Genomic DNA, 20,227 nt, shown 5'->3' with positions numbered 1-20,227 from the left:
CCCTTCCACCATTCCCTCTTCCCCTCTTCTCCCTCCCCCTTATCCCTTCCCCTTAACCCCCTCGTTCCTATTGGTTGTTGTATAGCATCTTCTATTAATGTGGTGGTTATGAACAAGATGTGCTGCCTTAAGTGAAATGTCAGTGTCCAAAATTACAATCTTTTGAGGAATTGATGAAACTTTATTTGCGCCTGCTCTTGTCAGGGCACTGCTGAACCTTTCTTAGGAAATGAGGTACTATACAAAAGTGAATCATGATATTGATATCTACCTCATAAAAGATATGTGTGTCTATTGCATGAGCAATCAGGAAGTGAAGCGGGTGAAGTAAAGCTGAGGCTTTCTGACTTTCTCAAGTCCCATACATGAGGATGCAAAGGTTGACACTGACGTTGACAACTTACTATTAACCAGTGTCAGGGGAAAACTAAATCTGTAAGGCAAAATGTGAAATGAAAATATAAGCTGAATGCGCTCAATAGAAGAGCTGTGTTTTTTTTTTACATTTCTGATTCATGCAAAGATAAAATCAACTAAATTGTCACATACTGTAGGTAATATTTTGGTGAGGAATGTGTATTAGAAAGGAAAATAATTCATCAATATTTGTAAAACTCGCTTCTGCATAAAGTCAAAAAAAAGAAACCATGCATTTATGTTTTATTATTAAAAGCAAATCTATTTTGAGAAGGAGACAAGTTCAGTGCATTCAGCAGACATGGTGCTTCAGTACAGTTTTTGCAGATAGTCACACATTTGAATGGTAGTAAATCTTTGATTTCTTGTGTCCTCTGCAGAGCCAAGCGATCGGGATGAAGTTGCCTGGGACGGTGTACAGTTACACCCACATACAGCCTATTCTCTATGCTCTTGGAGTGGGCATGTCTACCAAGGATCCCAATCACCTGAAATTCCTCTTCGAAGGCAGTGAAGACTTCAGCTGTTTGCCCACGTTTGGCGTCATCCTTTCCCAGGCTGCGTTTATGGGAGGAGGACTTGCCTCGGTTCCCGGGCTTAATATTGACTTTACCAGGGTAAGCGAACACAATCTACCAAGTACTCTGTTGTCACATTTGTTTTTTATTCCCTCTTTGAAGATAATCTGTTTTCAAATATGTTCTGTTAAGGAGGGAAACCAAATGGTTGTCTGACAAATAAGGGTTCAATAAATGCAGATACAATAAGTTGTTTTTTTTAAATAATCTACACTTCATGCAAAAATATCAATCAAAAACATTCTAACTGGTTCCATAAAGAAAGTAATGGTCCATGCTCCCATATACCGAGCTCCCCCCCCCCTTTTTTTTTCCTTTTATATCTTTCTGGAAATCTTCTTTTATTCTTGTTTTTTTTGTGGGGGGGGGGGGGAGGGATATCCTCAATAGTTCATTTTAAACTCTTCCCTCCCACTTTGAAGCCATTTCTTTGCCAGCCTGAAACAGGCTTATTGAGGATGCCGGGGCTCAGCGCGGAGCGTCCGCACAGCTCAGCGCTGCTTGTCCTTCTATGGACGCAGCCTAACGCTTGTGGGTCACTACAATGTAGTTAACTATTATAGCCACTCTCTTGTATCTTTTGTTTAGTACATTAAGTTCATAGGTCTGGCAGAGGAGACCATAAGAACACTAAAAAGTGCATACGGTAGCAAAGAAAATGGTAGAGAAAATGCACATATTTTAAAATTATAGTCTTATCTTTTTTTACAGTATATCCTACATTTTAATTTATTTGCCTGCAACTGTTCTCGACAGTTCCTTCTTCCTTTCTGCACATTCTTGTGCACGAGTTCAACACTGCTGCAGCCTGACAGTACTTAGATGAATGAAACCTGTAGGAACCTTGGCAGCACGTTATAAGAGCAGAGCTGAAAGGCAATTGAAGTACTGCTAAAGGGGAAAAGCACCCTGTTTAAATGCAAGGCTGATGAGCAATTTAACTATTCTTACAGAGAAAGTTAAAATGTATATATATTCCAGCTAAGCCCAATCATAAAAGCAGCAGGTTTGAGCCCAATATCTTTTCCCAAACTTGGCCTGACCTTTCAACATGAGTCTTAATGAAGTCATTTACTGACGTGCGGATGATGCCAGACAGCATTTGTGTTCATTGTTGTTCCCATACTAGTACATTTCAGAGGCTATTTTTAAAGAACGATAAGTGCTATGATCAAAACATACAATATTTAAGAAGCATTAGCCCACTTCTTCCTTAGATACTTAGCAGCTCCTTGAAATCCTGAGATCAAGCAGGATCTGTGATATTAGTGTGTATGGAAAATTAGACACTCTAAGAGATTCATACTAATTACCAGTGCTTGATAACATATTTTAATTATTTTATCCAGGTGCTACATGGAGAACAGTATTTAGAAATCTACAAGGCGATTCCATCTTCAGGTCAGTGTACAATATGTTAATAAGTGAACTTACACTTTTTCAATTCATTTATATATTTTCATGACTTAGTAACAAATGCTTGCACATCAGAAACCCCCTAAATGAATAAAGGTTGTGTAATTCCTAACCTTTTTTGTAAGCACTTATTTGTTGATATGATGTAGACATTTTCTAGTTTGACTAATGCATTGGCTCTCTCGCAACTTGGTGTAGCTGGAGGTAATTCGTTGGTGAGATTACATTTTTCTTTTTTTCATTTAGAAGCTTTTTGACTTATAAACTTTTAGCCAACCAATATTAAAAATGTTTGACGGCAAATGGCACTGAAACATTGGGGCAGCTTTAACGCGGAAACATGCACACTTTGAGCTGTAGCATTCATTAAAGTGCAGCCTGTCCCGGGACAAACGTGTGCTAAAGGCAGTGACGTGTTTAAGACATTATATCTGGGTAATTGATGCTTTGATTACCAAAAATCAGCACCGATAACTATATTTGATAACTTAACGAGCTGAGGCTTGGGTGGAGTTTTATTTCCTCTGGCTACTCCATGTTGCCTGATGTCAGCGTGTCCAACAAAAGTTTGCACAGTCGCCCCTGCCGTTGCTTTCCCTTACCTTTTATATGGATTCATTCAGAGGCCCAAAGATGGGGAATGTGGGGTTAGGAAAGAAAATCGCTTTCATTTCAGCTCCGGGGACCCACTGGTCCCTGAGATACATACCTGTAAATGTACCGTCCCCTCCAGGGGATACAAAATCATATTATAAATCTTCCCACGTCACGCAGGCCAATCAGGTGATGCTACGTTAAGTGGCTCGCGTGGCGGATTTCAATTTGCAGAAGTGCCGGTGGCATCTCGGCGTCAGAACTGAAATGAATGTGACTCAGCTCTGGGGACCACCTGCTTCTCATCCATATAAAACTAAAAAAAAAAGTGGGAAGGGATGGACTGGTCCGTTAGGTGAGCTTGTAGTGCAAACTTTCCTATAATCTCTCTAAGTGCATACCTTGCAAATGTCATTGCCTGTAATCACAGAGTCAAGATGAGCACCAGGGTCATGATTGCTGGGTTGCAGACGCCACATGACAGTACCACTTTCAGGGCATCTGAATCCATGCTGCAGCTGTGAATGTTTTTGTCTCAACTATATCAGTAGTTGTGATTTGAGGCAGTTACAGTAGTAGGTAAGGACAAGGGTAATCTTTTGACTCCTAGTTGCAGTATTCCACGCTATATTCCATTATCCTACTGCTTGTAGTAGAACAGAGAAGTGCCATTACACTTTCCTGTGGCAGTGAGGAGTTTAAACCCACCAGCCTAATGTATGTAGTATTTAAGAAACATATTGTAAGTATTTCCATCTTCGCACATTATCCTGCTCTCACAGCTCTACCTTCACATAATCCCACTTCTTCCCAAACGCCAGCTCCATCAGAAACGCACATCAACCTTCTCATCCCCATTTTCCCTGTGTTTACACTTTCCTCTCCTTATAGAGTGCAAGCTCCTTGGGGCAGGTCCGCCCTCCTTATTTGCTGTAACAATGTTTGATATTTTATTGTTTTTTTGTCCTTCAACCATATTGTACAGCGCTATAGAATACCGTATGTTGGCACGTTATAAATAAATGATAATAATATTTATAGAAATAGTTATCTTCTCAATTCTTTCAAGCACAATTGCACTATTTATTTTTAAAGAGCAACATGCTTCTAATACTCCTTTTTTTCCTTATACAGTAGGGCCTGGCAAGTTAAGGGAATGTGTTGTAGAATGTAAGTGTGTCCTGATGCTCTAAATGAATCCGCAGTAAAACACTTACATTGATTACAGTGATCCGCACTGAACTGTTTTTCCTGGCATACTATAATTGTTACAATATGGTATCTCGGGGTTGCTTTGGAAAATGAATCTTGTAGAAGTCTAGTTCTCTAGCAGGATGAAACCCTGCACTGGTAACGTTACTCCCCACACTGCCTGAGGGGCAAGAAACACATTGCTTTGCTGTGCATTGCATATTTCTCTGGAACGGAAAGGTTCAAAGAACAAGGCAATAATAAAGTTGTTTTTACATTTTGATGGCGTGGGTAGTCTGGTGAGCTTACTGTGGGTACAGTAAATGGATTTTCTGCAGAAGTATCATGGGGGCTTTCCATCAGATTCACACTGAATTTATTTTTTAAGAAGCATCTAAAAGGAAAATGCATTTGTGACTGTAACTCTCTTGTGGAGAGCCCTACTTAGGAAGCTATTGATATTTCATTGCAGTTCAGCAGCAGTTTTCATGTGCTTCCCAAGTGGTATGTAAGTGTTAAATATTCAGCTTTAGAACACCTCTGAGACTCATTTATGTGATAAGCATGATTCAAGGTTGCACTTTAAATGTTTTATTCATGACCTTGAATGTTGGAAAGGGTTATGGTTGTTATGAACTGTATTGCCATCTAAACGCTACAGGTTTTAATAATTACTGTACACAATATTGTTTTTCAAATGTCATTTTTGTTTCTTTGTGGCCCCTGGTTGTCAGAATAGACCAAAGTGTTATCGGCCCTTTTTAACCAGTTAATACAACAAACATATTAGCATACAGAAGTTAGGTAAGGTTCATTCTTTCTCTTTCCCCTCCATGGTAATCGGAGACGAAGGGGTTAAGGCCGTCTCCTCGCTGAGCCGGACAGGTAACAATTCTTGTTCTGACTCCTCCTTTCATTATCGTCTCTTTACCTGTGCCGCAGAGCAGGCTTACCGGCGACCGGGTCTGGGGTATAGCGTTCCTCCGTTCTGGCCGCACTGCTGCTTCCCTCTCTATGGACCATGGTAGGAAACAAGCAGGAATTTCAGTGTCATAGAGGAGATTGCATTTAATGTTGATAAAGTAGAAGAATTAAGTCAATCCAATTATGGGCATTCAGGGACATGAGGAAGCACACACACTCCAAGAGGTTTTGTTACAAGGTTCTTTAAGAAAACCATCTTTATTTCGTGTGCCTAAAGCATCACACATCATAGCCAGAGAATCTCTAGACTGTTTTCTAGAATTTACTCGTTTCAGAACCATGATATTACATTTGGGGAATCTGTTCCTAAGGTAGATGCTCTTATATCCAAATTAACCATAAGAACAAAATTACCATTGGAAGATGGGGCCCCATTGAGAGATCCAATGGGTTGCAAGATGAAACTGCTTTCAAAAAGGTATAACAGCAGGAGCTTCTAATAAAAAAAAACCCAGCAGTATCAGTGGCAAGAGCACTTCGTGCATGACTGGTCAATCTACAGGAAGATGTTCAAGAGGGTGTGAAGAGATCTACATTCTTAAAAGCCATTGGATAAAACTCAGAGAGCAGAAGATGTTTTTGGTGAAGCTTCTTGTGACTGTTTGTCTCTCGACTAGAACCGTGGCTTCAACAATGGCAATTAGAAGAGCCCTGTAGCTCTGTTCATGGCCAGCAGATTCCTTTTCTAAAAATAGATTGTGTGGGCTACCATCTGACGCTGAAATTTTATTTGGAGATAAAATAATCGATCTAATCAGCAAGAGAAGTGGGAAAAGTCAATGCCTTCCGAAAGATAAGACAGAGAATCCCGTCCCCCCTCTTATGCAGCAAATCACTTTTTCAGAGAGGCTAAAACATACAGGCCTGGATGACCCTATTAAATGCAATCCAGCAGCAGAGCAATGTCTCAAATTTTTTCATGCCCCAATGGGAAAGTCCATGTTTAATATCCAATGAAGGTCTAAAAACCGTGTCCCTCAGCCAAACAGCAGTTTGCGGCAGAACTTCCAATTTTTTGGAGGACTGGGGCCTTACTACCGCAAGCACATGGGTGTTGGAAGTAATCAGACAAAGACACTCCCTTCTCGATTCCCAAATAAGATATTTTTTTTCCATAAAATCCCCTTCTCCCAGGAGCATATCAGAACGCAAAGATCTACATCAAATCGTTTCTCTCCTTTAGCAAACAAAGATAATTTCTCAGGTTCCAACAAGTCAAAAAAGTGGGAATGTATTTTATGTTGTAGCTTGTTCAACAACAATCTGGAGATTACAGGGAAATCCGAGACATAACAGGAGTAAAACGGTTCTTAAAGGTATAATAAGAACATTCAAGATGGAGTCTCTACGTTGTATACTTCATGCCATTTAACCGAGAAACTTCTCGTATGTAGATTTAAAAGATGCATATTTCCACATCCCTATTTCAGTTCACAAAATTCCCAGTTACAAAGCACTCCCGTTCAGGCTTGCAACAACTCCAAGCACCATTACCAAGATTCTCGTTGTGATTGTAGCAAGCCTCGGGAAAAGAGGTATTGCCGTACATGGGTGACCAATTAGAGCTAGTTCCAGTCATATTGCACAACACCATACAGAAATAGTGTTACAGGAGTTATCAGAACACAGATGGCTAGTCGACTGGAAGAAAAGTCAGCTGACACTAGTGCACCGACTAAAATGTTTAGGGGTAATAATCGATACAGCCTCAGGATAACTTATCTTCCACTAGAAAGGATTTTCAAGGTAAAGAAAACAGCCCATTACCTCAGAAATCTACCTGATCCAATAGCACTTGACTATATGAAAGCACTGGGTATTTATGTTTACTTTTGAAGTAGTTACGTGGGATCGCCTCCACATGAGGTCCCTTTCAAACAACTTCTTAAATGCATGGACCAAAGACACAAAGGATTTGTCTCTTTTAATAAGAATATCCGAATAAAACAAAAAAAATCCTCCTCTGGTTGGAAAATATAGGCAATGAAGATACAAAACAGATACAAGTTTGGAGGGTTGAGGGTTTGCCAGGTTCTGTGGGATCAAGAAAGCCAAGGCGCTACCGCCAACATCTTACACTTAAAAGATATAAATATAGCATTAGTAAACTTCCAGCCAGATCTTCACGGATGATTAGTGTGACTACATTCAGACAATCAGATGTCCGTTGCATACATATTTATTTATTTATAAAATATTTTACCAGGATGTAATACATTGAGTTACCTCTCGTTTTCAAGTATGTCCTGGGCACAGAGTAAAACAGATAATACATGGTTACAAGTACAGTTACATAAATGAACAGGGTATACATTATATACAAGACATTGCGTGCACAGTTAAAGAAAATATATATTATGAGCATATGAAACAGTTACAGACCAGATTAAAATGTGAGACAGCCTTAGATTTGAAAGATCTTAAACTGGTGGTGGATGTGAGAGTCTCTGGTAGGTTGTTCCAGTTTTGGGGTGCACGGATGGAGAAGGAGGAACGTCCGGATACTTTGTTGAGCCTTGGGACCATAAATAGTCTTTTGGAGTCTGATCTCAGGTGATAGGTGCTGCATGTGGTAGGGGTGAGGAGCTTGTTCAGGTAGCTGGGTAGCTTGCCCAGAAAGTTTGAGGGTGAAACAGGAAAGGTGAACTTTGCGCCTAGACTCTAGTGATGACCTAGACTCTAGTGATGACCAATCTAGTTCTTTGAGCATTTCGCAGTGATGTGTGTTGTAGTTGCATTGGAGAACAAAATGACAAATTGAATTGTAGAGGGTGTCAAGTTTGCTAAGGTGGGTTTGAGGAGCCGAGCCATATACTATGTCTCCATAGTCAATAATTGGCATTAGCATCTGCTGTGCAATACGCTTTCTGACCAGGAGACTTAGGGATTTGTTCCTGTAAAGTACCCCTAGTTTGGCATAGGTCTTGGTTGTCAGGGTATCAATGTGCATCCCGAATGTTAAGTGGGAGTCAAACCATTAGCCCAGGTATTTAAAACTAGTGACAGGTGTTAGGGTGGTGTTAGCGCTGGTTCTAATCAGGAGCTCAGTCACTGGAAGCTTTACAAATTTAGTCTTGGTCCCAAATACCATTGTTACAGTCTTGTCAGTGTTTAAAAACAGTTTGTTTTGGGAAATCCAGTTTTCGAGTCTCAAAAAGTCAGACTGAAGTATGTGTTGAAGGTCAGAGAGGCTATGGCTGTGTGCATATAGGATTGTGTCATCTGCATACATGTGTATTGAGGCTTCCTTACAAGCTGTGGGAAGATCATTAATGAACACTGAGAAGAGTAGGGGCCCCAGAACAGAGCCTTGCGGGACATCACAGGTGATATCCAGGGGGTTGGAGTTAGAGCCTGAGATGGACACATGTTGGGATCTTCCTGATAGGTAGAACTGAAACCAGTTTAAAGCATGTTTCCCTATTCCAGAGCTCTGGAGTTTGTTAAGCAGGATAACATGATCAACTGTGTCAAAAGCCTTTGCAAAATCTAGGAATACTGCACCAGTGAGTTGTCCCCGTTCCATTCCACACTGGATTTCATTGCAAACTTTTAGCAGGGTAGTTAACGGTGGAGTGTTTGGGACGAAACCCAGACTGGAATTGGCTAGGGAAATTTGTCTTGGTGTAGAAATCGCTTAATTGGGAGTGGACACATTTTTCCATAACTTTGGATAGAATTGGGAGAAGTGAGATTGGCCTGTAGTTTGAGACAGTGTTTTTGTCCCCACTTTTGAAGATTGGGACAACTCTGGCAGTTTTCCAGGTCTAGGGATATGGCATGCAGACAGGATAGAGTTGACTATGGACGCAATTGGTTTGGCAATGGCTGGGGCACCAAGTCGTAGGAACCTAGATTGTAGTAAGTCGGGTCCACATTGGCTGCTTAGTTTTAGTTTGAGGAGCGCTTGTGTAATCTCCTCTTCAGATACTGGGCTAAATTGAAAATTGTGGGCAGTGTTGGGAGGGGGTGGGACTGTAGGGATACTCCCAGGATGAGATTCATGTTTGGGGATTGTGCTGCGTTTCGCTAATAAGTTAGTGGCACACCCCACAAAGTAATCATTGAATGCATTTGCAATGATGTCAGTGGGGTTTGTCAGAGTAATATCCCCCTTAGTGATATTACTTGGTTGTTGATGGTTAGGAGGCTGGAATATATTGTTGATAACCTTCCAGAAGTTAGCTGGGTTTGATGTATTTTGGTGGAGATTGTCAGAGTAATATTGTGCTTTTGCATGCCTTGTTTGCCTTGTGCACATGTTCCGCATGCATCTGTAGTGATTGAGATCCTTGGTAGTGCCAGTTACTTTGTAGCTTTTCCACAAGGCATCCCTGAACTGGTAGAGTGCTATAAGGTCAGTTGTAACCCATGGAAGGTGGGCCCCCCGTACCCTTATTTTGCGTAGTGGAGCATGGGTATCGCAGAGTTTTAAGAACTCGGATTGGAAATAGTCGAGCGCTGAATCGGGGTCGGGAATTAAATCGATTCTGTGCCATGGGCAGTTGGTAAGGTCATCCAGAAACTGTTGTGGGTTAAAGTTTTTAAATGTTCTAGTGAGGAGAACTTTAGGGCTTGATTGGGGCGGTTTAATTTTCCTTACACAGTACACTATTGCATGGTCACTGAAAATGTCAGGAAGGATGCCAGAGGATTGGATTCTGCTGGGGTTTGAGGAGAGAATCCAGTCTAGCAAGGAATGGTTATGCGATTTCAGGTTTATCCGTGTGGGTTGGGAAATGAGTTGTGATAGGTTAAGTGACTTGAGTTGTATCTGGATTTTGTGGTTTTTAGGGTCAAGCCAATTGAAGTTGAAATCCCCAAGAACTAGCAGCTCACTCTCTCATTCAGAGAGGAAATGGAGGCAAGAAATTGGGTGATATCAGTCAGGGATTGTAGAGGGGCTTTAGGGGGGGCGGTAGATGCCAGCGAGCAAGATGGGCTTAGAAAAGGGGAGTCAGATTTTGCCAATTAGAGTTTCAAAAGAGGGTGGGCTTGGTGGGCAATTTAACAGTGTAAATTGTAAGGTGTCTGCAATATAAAATAACACCCCTCCTCCTCTCTTTGACCTATCTCTCCTAAAAATGGAGTATCCCTGAATGGCAATATGTGCATCAGGGGTTTTAGGGGTTAGCCATGTTTCTGTAAGAACGATGGCTTTGGGTTTATGCATAAGGCACCATGCCCTTAGTTCATCCAGTTTGGGCAGCAGGCTCCGGCTGTTTATATGGGCGACAGATAGGCCTTTTTGGAATTTAAAGGTGGAATTCTCAGGGGCATGGGACAGAGCTGAAATGGGAGGACCTGGGTTAGGTTCAATATCACCTGCTAAAGAGAGTAATAGTATGAGTAGAAATTTGGGTAGTTGTTTGGGAGTTGTAAATTTGTGGTGTTTGCCATTAGAGTGAGCAGTGGTTGGTGTGCTGCTTTTTAGAGTTCTCCACCAACATTCAGTAGATAGTGCAAGGCTTTTGAATAGTCCAGGGTGTATGGTGATGTTGGGTGTGGGCCAGGATGGAGGAGTTTGTAGTGGATAGAGGGAGTAACATCTCCATGAGTCCATGAGAAAGAAAACAGTTGAAATACATAGCAGGTTCATGATGCCAGAGGTAGGCAGTGCTGCAAGGAGCTGTTGTGAGCAGAGTGAGTGTGAGCAGACTAAACAGCAGGTGTGTGCCTGTTCCTTGTCAAATGTTTAGCTGTATTGCAATGCTAGAGTAGCTACATAAATGAGTAGGGTGGAACCAGAAGTTCTCAAGCTGTGGAGGAGATCCAGAAGTAAGTTGGGCAGAGAAATACGTGCCCCAATTTGCGGCTCTTCATATTTCGTGGGAACCAAATGTAAAGGCTGACTTCCTCATCAGAAACAAGATCCATCCAGTAGAATGGGCATTGAACAATGAAATATTCAAACAGCTAGTCAATACATGCTTTCCTCCCTCGTGTGTCTTTTCTGTTAGTGCCGCGAGTTCTGTGGAAAACCGCAAGATGCTGATAGAAAGAGGAGGTGTCTTTGTGCAGGAGGAGCAATAATGTTTTACCTGTCCCACTCATCCAGGAGAGGTCCTTAATTCATTTGTCTCTGACTGCCATGGAGACCTTGAGGAAAGAAAATTATTTGTATGAATAATTCTTAATTTTTTCCCGTGATTGATATATTAAAGGGTTTGAACATTTTATTGTTTAAGCCAAGAGACAGTGTTGTATTGTAGCATTTATGGACAACAGGGAATCTGTTGCGTCCCCCCACTTCAACCCTTACCAGAGACCCTTACTTCTCTCCCCATCGTGGACCTTTTGTCTCAAACCAATTCCTAGTGGTCTGCCAGGCCAACATTCCTGCTTCCTTTCTCCCTCCCTCATTAATAGTGCCTGGCCCACACGTGTGACATCCGTAGCCTGCAGCTGCACAGGGGAGGGAAGAGACTCGGGTCTCTTATGTAGGAATATGTAGGAATCAATAAAAAATATGTTTTTCCACAAATTATGTTCCCAGCTTTTACGGTTTTGAAAATGTTCATGATATAGGTAAGACGGGTTTTAGTGAAGTGTCTCTAATTGCCACAAAAGGGCAACAAACTGGCTTTCTTTGCTACAGTATGTGTTTAATTTCAAAACAAACATTTAACGCAGCTCCTTCTAATTTGTTTACAATTACAGTATCAAATTCTTACATTTAATAGGTAAATACTTTCATAATTCTGTTGGTTTACGTCTTATGAAGTTAGCGGAGCCTAGATTTAATTATTAATGTATGGCATTAAATAAACATTAAAACACACCTGAAATAGTTTTGTTTGCATTCAGCTTAATAATGTACAAATAAAGGACTATCCTTATGAGGACACCGCAGTTAAACTACAATATGTTGGTACTTCCTTGGTTTTGCTGTAGAAGTTGTATTAGGTAGAAGACTTCAAAGGTGCCCATGTGAAAGATCAGTAGCAGGGAATCCCTGCTCTCTTGAATACTTTACAAACTTCCCACACATATTTTCATTCTCAGACACCAAATTGTCTGTTCACACTTCGCAGGGCTGGCCTTTGGGTCCTTGGGGCCCCGGGCAAGAGAGTCATTGAGGGCCTCTTAGAGGTTTTAATGTGATGACCTATAAGCAATTTAGCAAGTCAGGCATTGATGGTTTTGAATTTCACCTTACCCTGTCGATGAAGCGACAATGAAAGTATCACAATACATTCAGTGTAATTAATATTTATTACAACTGGAATGAAAAACATTACAATTTACATAATACGTGTAATATTATATTAACACTGCACTCTAACAGTTAAATCGTTGTTAAAGATTTTGTTAGGTGGTAGTTAAAGCTGCAGTTCAGTCAATATCCTGCATGTGTGTTTTTTTTTAATAAATCAGTTCTGTAGTAAGAAAAAATACTTTTAGCATTTTCTGTTTTTAAAAAAACAACTTTGAAAGACCAATTTTCTTGTATTCTATTTTAATAGCCATTTGCTAAGGCACTGCCCCTACATGTCCTGTCACAAGCCCTGGCACACCCCTTTGTCAGCCCTGCCCTCCCTCTAGCACTTGTCAGTTCAGGAATGCTCATGAATATTCATGAGCTTCCACTGACAGACAAGCAGATTATAAACAAATCACAGCTTTTAATATGTCACCAAATTTCGACCTATCAATACATGGAGAACGAATTGACCTGCAGCTATACAGTTCTTTAGCTAATTAGAGATTGCACACATGAAACTATTGAAGTAAAAAAATAAATGTAAAAAAAAATAAAAAAAAGACTGAACTGCAGCTTTAAAGCCCATATTAACTTGTTCACCCAATAAAACATTTACAAAATGTGGCGGCCCCCTACAGTGTGGGGCAGTTGCCCGTGTTGCCCTTCCCTAAGGCCACTATTGTTCACAGAGTGTGATGTGTATGAGTTGTGCAGGATGTGGTGGAGCTGTGTGGTCGTGAGAAAAGGCTCCAATTATTATTATATCATACTTGGAGGTTTCTAAGCGGGAATCTGGGGTATGCGTTACTTGGATCGTCAGCTCTTCAGGGCAGGGCCCCCTATTGTTTGTACTTTATTTATCTTGTATTATAATTGTGTTAAGTGCTGCGTAAACTGTGGAGCTATATAAATACAATTATAGACACATCGGTTAACAGAGTATCCGTGTGCGATTACCACTTCTCAGCGCTTGGAGAATTCCTGCCTTTTAGGCCGCGCGACGGATGACGTCACTCGTTGCCGCTAGCGAAAGTTGTATTTCGTTTTCCGGCGACGTTGCGGGCAACCAGGTCTTTGATTGGTTCAGAGGCTGTCACATGTGGCGACAGACTCTGAAAAATCAAATTCGACCGTCTTAAGAACTTTGCGTCGCTCCCGTTGCTCCGTCGTGTCGCGCTTACTATAAGCGCACGCGACGGCGGCAATACATTTGTTTTGCCACGACGTCGCGTCGCTGGCACTAGAAGCACAGCTTACGTGGGAAATGATAGAGGAGAGGGTATTACACTGTATATTTCATTGTTCTTTCGGTTAGAATGTGTATTCTCTCACTGAGAGATGTTCATGTATTTTTAGGCCTGGGACATAGTGCCTCTACAGTGCTGAGGCGCAGTGAGGCTCAGGGAAAGCGGGTGCTTTCCCTGGCCTTAGACAGCGCGCCGTCAGGGGGCAAGACGCGGGCGGGCCAGTGAAGTCACGGAGCTGGTTCGCCTTCATTGGGCGAACCGCTCACGTGACCGGCCCTACGCTCCGGCGAGTGCCAAATGTTCAAGACTCGGTGAGACACACGCTTCCGCAAGCGTGCAGAAGCGTGCGCAAGCCCCTGCTAAAGCCGCTCTCATTGCGGCTGAAAGGGCTCAGTTCCGAGCAGCAGCACGCCTCAGCACGGTGACCATGCCCGAGGCCTAAGAAAGGCTAATAACAAACTTGAGTTGGTGTACAAATAAATGGTTGTTGCAGTCTGCAATCTGTCTCAAATATTATTTGCTAGCCTTACTGAATGTGGTATATTGAAGAGTTTGCCAATGAGTCATGGTTCACAAATCCCTCGTCAATTTCATTTTATTCAGCTTTAATTATAAGGACAAGGAAAGATGTTGCTCTAATAAATCGTTGAAGAAGAACAATTGCATTGATTAATCAGTTGTTCAATACGTCACTGCAAATTCACCACGCAACAGATTTGTGAACAGTGTGCTGGTCATATCTACAGGCATACCCCGCTTTAAGTACACTCACTTTAAGTACACTCGCGAGTAAGTACATATCGCCCAATAGGCAAACGGCAGCTCACACATGCGCCTGTCAGCACGTCCTGAACAGCAATACCGACTCCCTACCTGTACCGAAGCTGTGCACAAGCGGGGAGACTATAGAGCCTGTTACAAATGCGTTATTTACATCAGTTATGCACGTATATAACGATTGCAGTACAGTACATGCATCGATAAGTGGGAAAAGGTAGTGCTTCACTTTAAGTACATTTTCGCTTTACATACATGCTCCGGTCCTATTGCGTACGTTAATGTGGGGTATGCCTGTATTCTGAAACGATGAAAACATTTTTGTTGAAAAGTGAGATGTTTGGATGTAGACAGACTTGTTGTTCCTTTAGATTAACCCAACATACTGTATCCCGTTATAACTCATTGTTTGCACGTTATTTGCCATTTTAGTGTTTGTATTTTATTTTAAACTAGAGGAAACCTTTATTGATACATTTTGTATTTGAATTTTCAAACTAGTATAAGATGTTGAAGGTCATTTTCCATAATAGTTACAGTTGTGTAACATGCCAGGTGCATATTTTTACTAAGAATGCAACATAATTTCTAAAGGATTCAGTGCTAGTGCTGATTCAGTTTAATAATATGCATTTCCCCCTTGGATAGCACTGACAATGTACGCAGCACTGTACGGATAATTTGGCATGCACAGTGAGAGCCTGCCCTTAAGATGATCTCCTTTGACATACAGATGCAGCCATGAGTATTAGAACTCTTGTCTGGGAAATTCTGGGGCAGTCTCACAGTAAATGCCTCAACATTTCTGTGAGATTCTTAATGGCCCATCGGATTAACACAGCAGGGATCCCTGCAGTCCCATTCAGTTTGAATGGGATTGCAGGGACAGCCCCCGCTGTGTTAATCCAGTGGGCCATTAAGAATCTCACAGAAATGTTGAGGCATTTACTGTGAGACTGCCCCAGAATTTCCCAGAATTTCCCAGGTAAGTGTTCTAATACTGGTGGCTGCATCTGTATGGTGCCTGCAGCACAGGGAGATAAAGTGACTTGTCCATGGTCCCTAGGAATGCTCACTCCGGGGTACAAACCAAATTCACCTGTATTAAAGGCAGTGTTATTACCACGGAGCTACATCTTCAGCTCCTTTAGCATTGTGTATCAGAATGTCATGCATTAGTGGCCGGTATCACATTTGTAGTTTAGTTTGCTTAGTGTTTGTGTAAATCTAATATTACTAATGCTATGTGACTTAGGCTACGCTTATAGTGCCGGCGACGGTCGCTGAAAAATCAAATAGAGATGACTTCCAGCGATCGCGACCAAGCCGTCGCATGGCGCTTACTATAAGCGCACACGACGGCAGCAATGCATTTGTTTTGCCGCGACGTCGCTGTCGCCGGCACTATAAGCGCAGCCTTAGTCTTGCTGAGATTCACTCACTTGCCACATTTGTTGTTTCTTTATCTACAATGTAGCTAGTCTCCCTATCCCGTCTGATATAAAATCTTTTTCTGTAGGTAAAGGTATTGTGTATTTCAGTAGCTGCAAAAACTTGACTTAAATGTGTGTGTTCAGGGCATGGATTCCTTTCTCCCAGTGCTTCTTCTTCTTTATATTTCCTTGCTCCTTTCTTTTTTTTTTTTTTAGTAATTCCCTATATTCTGATGTATGTATGCCAATTCTGTAAAGAGTTTGTCACACAGTTGCATTTTTATATATTAGCATGTGTTCACATGCATGGGGTCTGATGAAGGAACGAGCAATGTATTATGTTGCCGGCACATTAGGTAGATAATGGGCGAATAGATTATCAATCCCATGCTGACTGTAAATTAATCATGCTTTAAGTCTTTAGAGATGGAATCACAGCACTTGTGGTCATTGGAATGCAAATCCGTGTATTCCTTTGATTTAACATCCGTTTCTCATAATGTAGCTTTTTCACAGCAGTGTCTCTGCTATTCATGATTTAAAAATGACATCTTGACTAGCACTACCCGCATGCATGAGCAGGGGTGTAAAGCAAGTGATGGCAATCTTGGGCAAACGGCCTGGACTTTGTAGCATGTAACTGTAAGCCTTGAAGTAATGTATGAGACTTCCAGAGAGTGCAATAGAAAAAAACACAGCCTGATGATACAGTAGGAGATTGGAGACGACATTTTGGAAATTTAAAGAAATCTGACAATTATCCCGAAAATCCACTCAAGAACAGTAGTTTTTTTGGACTTGATCATTTTGAGGTTACTCATTCTACATGGTGGTCACAAATGTGACTGAAACAAAGCACATTTTGTGACTCTGTGGAAGAAATGGGAGAAGGAGCGGCTCAGTGAGTAGAGACACTGACTGGCACGGAGTATGAAGCAGGGGAACCGGGTTCTGTAAAGCGCAACGTAAAACTAGCAGCGCTAGTTTAAGAACAAACAATTAAATGTAAATGCACGTTCTTTGCTGTTTAGGGTTATGTCACTATTTAAAGCAGCACAACGTGAAATTTTATATATATATTTTTTAATCTGTTCTATAGTATTAGGTAAGTGACTGGTTTATTTATTTATTTTTATTCAACTCCTAATGCAATTTTGAATCAGTTTTAAAGCATCCTTTGGTTTCTATAGCACTTTTCTGTTTGGGATAATTTGTTACAAATATTCCCAACAGTTTGAGCTGTAAACTGTAACAATAGATAATGTCACCTTCGTGGAACTCAGCAGCTACAATGTATCCTTATATTACGGAATGAAGCAGCCATTATGATAGGCACACAATCAGGTTTTTGTCAGATTTATAACAGGAGCACCAAATGATTGCCAGCTTAGGTAATAATGTAGAATTATACAATATCACATGCTTTACATATACAAATAAGGAAAGTAGTTTTTCTGCTTTAACCCACCATAACCTTTTTGTAGAATTAGTAACCAAGTCTAGAGAAATTTTAGGTTTCGCAAATAACACTTGTAATACTTATTGCATGATTTTTGTCAAGTTTTTTTTTTTTTTTTTAACCCAACATAACTTATTTAAAGTGTCGTTGAAACCTATCCCAGCTTCAAATTGCAAAGCCGGTAAACCAATCTCACACTGACGAGTCCCAAAAGGTTAAAACAGCTGTCGGTGAGTAGGTTACTGGCCGTGCACTTTAACCCAGGCTGTGCTGAAAATCTGTGTTATGCGGCAGGCATAAGCAACAGGTGTGCTCATTTGCATGTCATTTCCCAGAATCCCTGGCTGCAGTGGAAGCAATGTATGCTGAGGGATAATGGGGAAAGGCAGTTTCAGACCTGTCTTGGGCTACAGCCCCAGTGCCTGCGCTACACGCGTGTCTGCCAGGCTGGCGGCGCGTGCAGCGGAGTTCCCCGGACTGGAGCGAGCTGCAGGGGTAAAGACGGGGGGGGGGGGCGGGGCGTTAGGGAGGGCGTGACGGGGGCGAGGCCATGATGTCACCCGGCAGGTTCGCCCTCATTGGCTGAACTGCCGGGGGGCGTGGCCCAGCGCTCCGTCGCTAGTTGTACTCACAATTTTCGCGTCTGCCTGAAAAACGCACCGCCCGGCCCCATTGAGGGGCGGCTCTTGTCCCCGCAGCGCCCGCCATAGCGAGCGCTGCAGTAGCCAGCAGGGACCAAGCCTGAGACATGTGAATGTGCTCACAAGTGATATTTTCATTTGTATTTGCATGATTAAAATACAATTTCCGACAGCACTGCTCATACTGTAGATGGTCTAGAAAAACATAAGTGAAGAAAAATAAAGTGCTTGAGGACAAAAAGGAATCCCTATTTCCTAAAGACTACAATAGATAATCAAGGGTGTCCTCAGCACTCAAAATAGAAAAGTATACTGTACAGGGGCCCATACCTGGGTCCCCAAGCAAGAATGTTTGATTTAAAAATAAAAAGCATCATACTAAAACATCAAATTTAAAGAGGCAGTTCAAGCAGCATTTGAGGAAAAAATATATATATATATATATACAGCTGAACCCCGTTATAGCGCGGTCCTCGGGGTCCACCCGAGACCACCGCGTTAGTAACGGGGTCGCGAAAAAAAAATGTTCCCTGACCCGGTGGGGCAGCGGCAACCGCACAAATCTCTTACCTGGCATCTGGCAGCTCTTCTCCCAGTGTCTGTCAGTGTTCGGAATGGCCAGCATATCACTGCTGTGTTAGGATCGCACTGTGCATGTGCATGGGATCGGGTTTCAAAGAAGAGACTGTGGTGTTCCTGCTTTGTTTACATGAGCCATGTGCAATGCTCTCCACATCCAGACACCTGCGCTGTTCATGGCTGACTAAACATTACACAGACTGTATGGGCGAACAGTGTGTGTGTCTCAGTGTGTGTCAGTGTGTTAGTGTCAGTGTGTGTGTTAGTGTCATTGTGTGTGTTAGTGTAAGGGTGTGTTTAAGTGTGTGTAAGTGTGTTAGTGCCATTGTGTGTGTAAGTGTAAGTGTGTTAGTGTCGTGTGTGTGACAGTGTGACAGTGTGACAGTGTGACAGTGTGACAGTGTGACAGTGTGTCGGTGTGTGTTTAAAACCTCAGCAGTAGAATAAAAAATACAGAAAATGCACAATTGCACAGTATTAACACTTTTATTGATGCATTCTACAATAAAGTACTGTATTTAAAACACCAATTATCGTGTTGTTCATTTCTCATAAATACTGTAAATAAAGTACTGAACGTTTAATAACTTTTTGCTCAACACACAAAAACACATACAGTATCCACTGTAGATACAGCACATACTGAACTCGCAACTGCTTTTATACAGTACATGTAACATTCCAGTTACTGTACATTGCTGTTCGAACATTAACAATGGGGCTGTAATTCCTAATTAAAGTGAAAACCGTGTAATGCACTCTGTGTTCATGTAACAACTGTACAACAAAAAACATACAGTACTGTACATAATAAAAACAGCTTGAGATTACACTTTAAAAAACTATCGAGGGTTGTCTGTTTCAGTGCATCTCTTTTCTTCTTTTTGACGATTTCAATGATTCTTTTTAATTGCAAGATTGTAATTGAATCGATGTTTTCTGTCTCTTGAAATTTAAGTCCTGTTTGTAATCCTACCAGCGCCTCTGTGATCTTTGGTGGCGGCTCTGGTTCCTCGTCCTCATCGTCTTCAGTAGTATCCAGCTCAGTATTTTCACTGCTAAGGCTTTGAATGATTTCTGAGCCCGTCATATGTTCATGAGTAGGACAGCTGCTGTCCCCATTGACCCAAGAGTCAATTGTAGCCCCACTTTCCGTATCAAGGAACGGTTCCAGTACTCGTTCTGCATTGGCCATTTCCTGTTCTGTGAGGCCTTCATTCACATAGTTTGCAAATAACAGATTGGCGGCGGTGACTTCTTCCTCCGTAAACCCCTCAAAGTCAGCATCGTCTTCACTGTCACTGGCGACTTTAATGTTAGCCGGCACCGGACGTGCACCTGTTATGTTTCGCCAACATTTCGAAATGCACATTTGTGTGACCGCTTCGCAACCAATATAAAAAACTTCTTTTAGATTCATTTTCTTTAAAAATTACGTAACTGAATCATCACTTGTGATTATTCGATGTATCAGCGTTTTCCGAAAGTTCATCTTAAAGGTTGCAATAATGCCTTGATCCAGTGGCTGTATTTTGGATGTCGTGTTCTTGGGCAAGTAGCTGACCCTTATTTTTCCATCTCGGCTTATTATGCTATCGGCCGGGGGATGTGCAGAGCAGTTATCAAGTAACAACAAAGCTTTTGTATCCAACCTTTGTTGCAGTAAGTTTTTACGGACCTCTGGTACAAACTGTTGATGAAACCACC

General features: G+C 41.7%; 1 protein-coding gene across 1 annotated transcript in view; it reads left to right on the top strand.

Moving 5' to 3' along the window:
* The window catches only part of HSD17B4 (hydroxysteroid 17-beta dehydrogenase 4), a 155,279-nt gene that overhangs the window by 45,328 nt on the left and 89,724 nt on the right, over positions 1-20,227 (top strand). Inside the window, exons 11-12 of the mRNA XM_075601069.1 lie at positions 798-1,034; positions 2,345-2,396. Of these exons, the coding sequence (XP_075457184.1) occupies positions 798-1,034; positions 2,345-2,396 (289 nt within the window). The remainder of the gene's footprint in view (positions 1-797; positions 1,035-2,344; positions 2,397-20,227) is intronic.

This window comes from Ascaphus truei, chromosome 1 (genome assembly GCF_040206685.1).
Source record: "Ascaphus truei isolate aAscTru1 chromosome 1, aAscTru1.hap1, whole genome shotgun sequence".
In the NCBI taxonomy this organism is placed as follows: domain Eukaryota; kingdom Metazoa; phylum Chordata; class Amphibia; order Anura; family Ascaphidae; genus Ascaphus; species Ascaphus truei.
The sequence above is the reverse complement of the archived record's forward strand: the minus strand, read 5'-3'. Positions and strand labels throughout refer to the sequence as shown.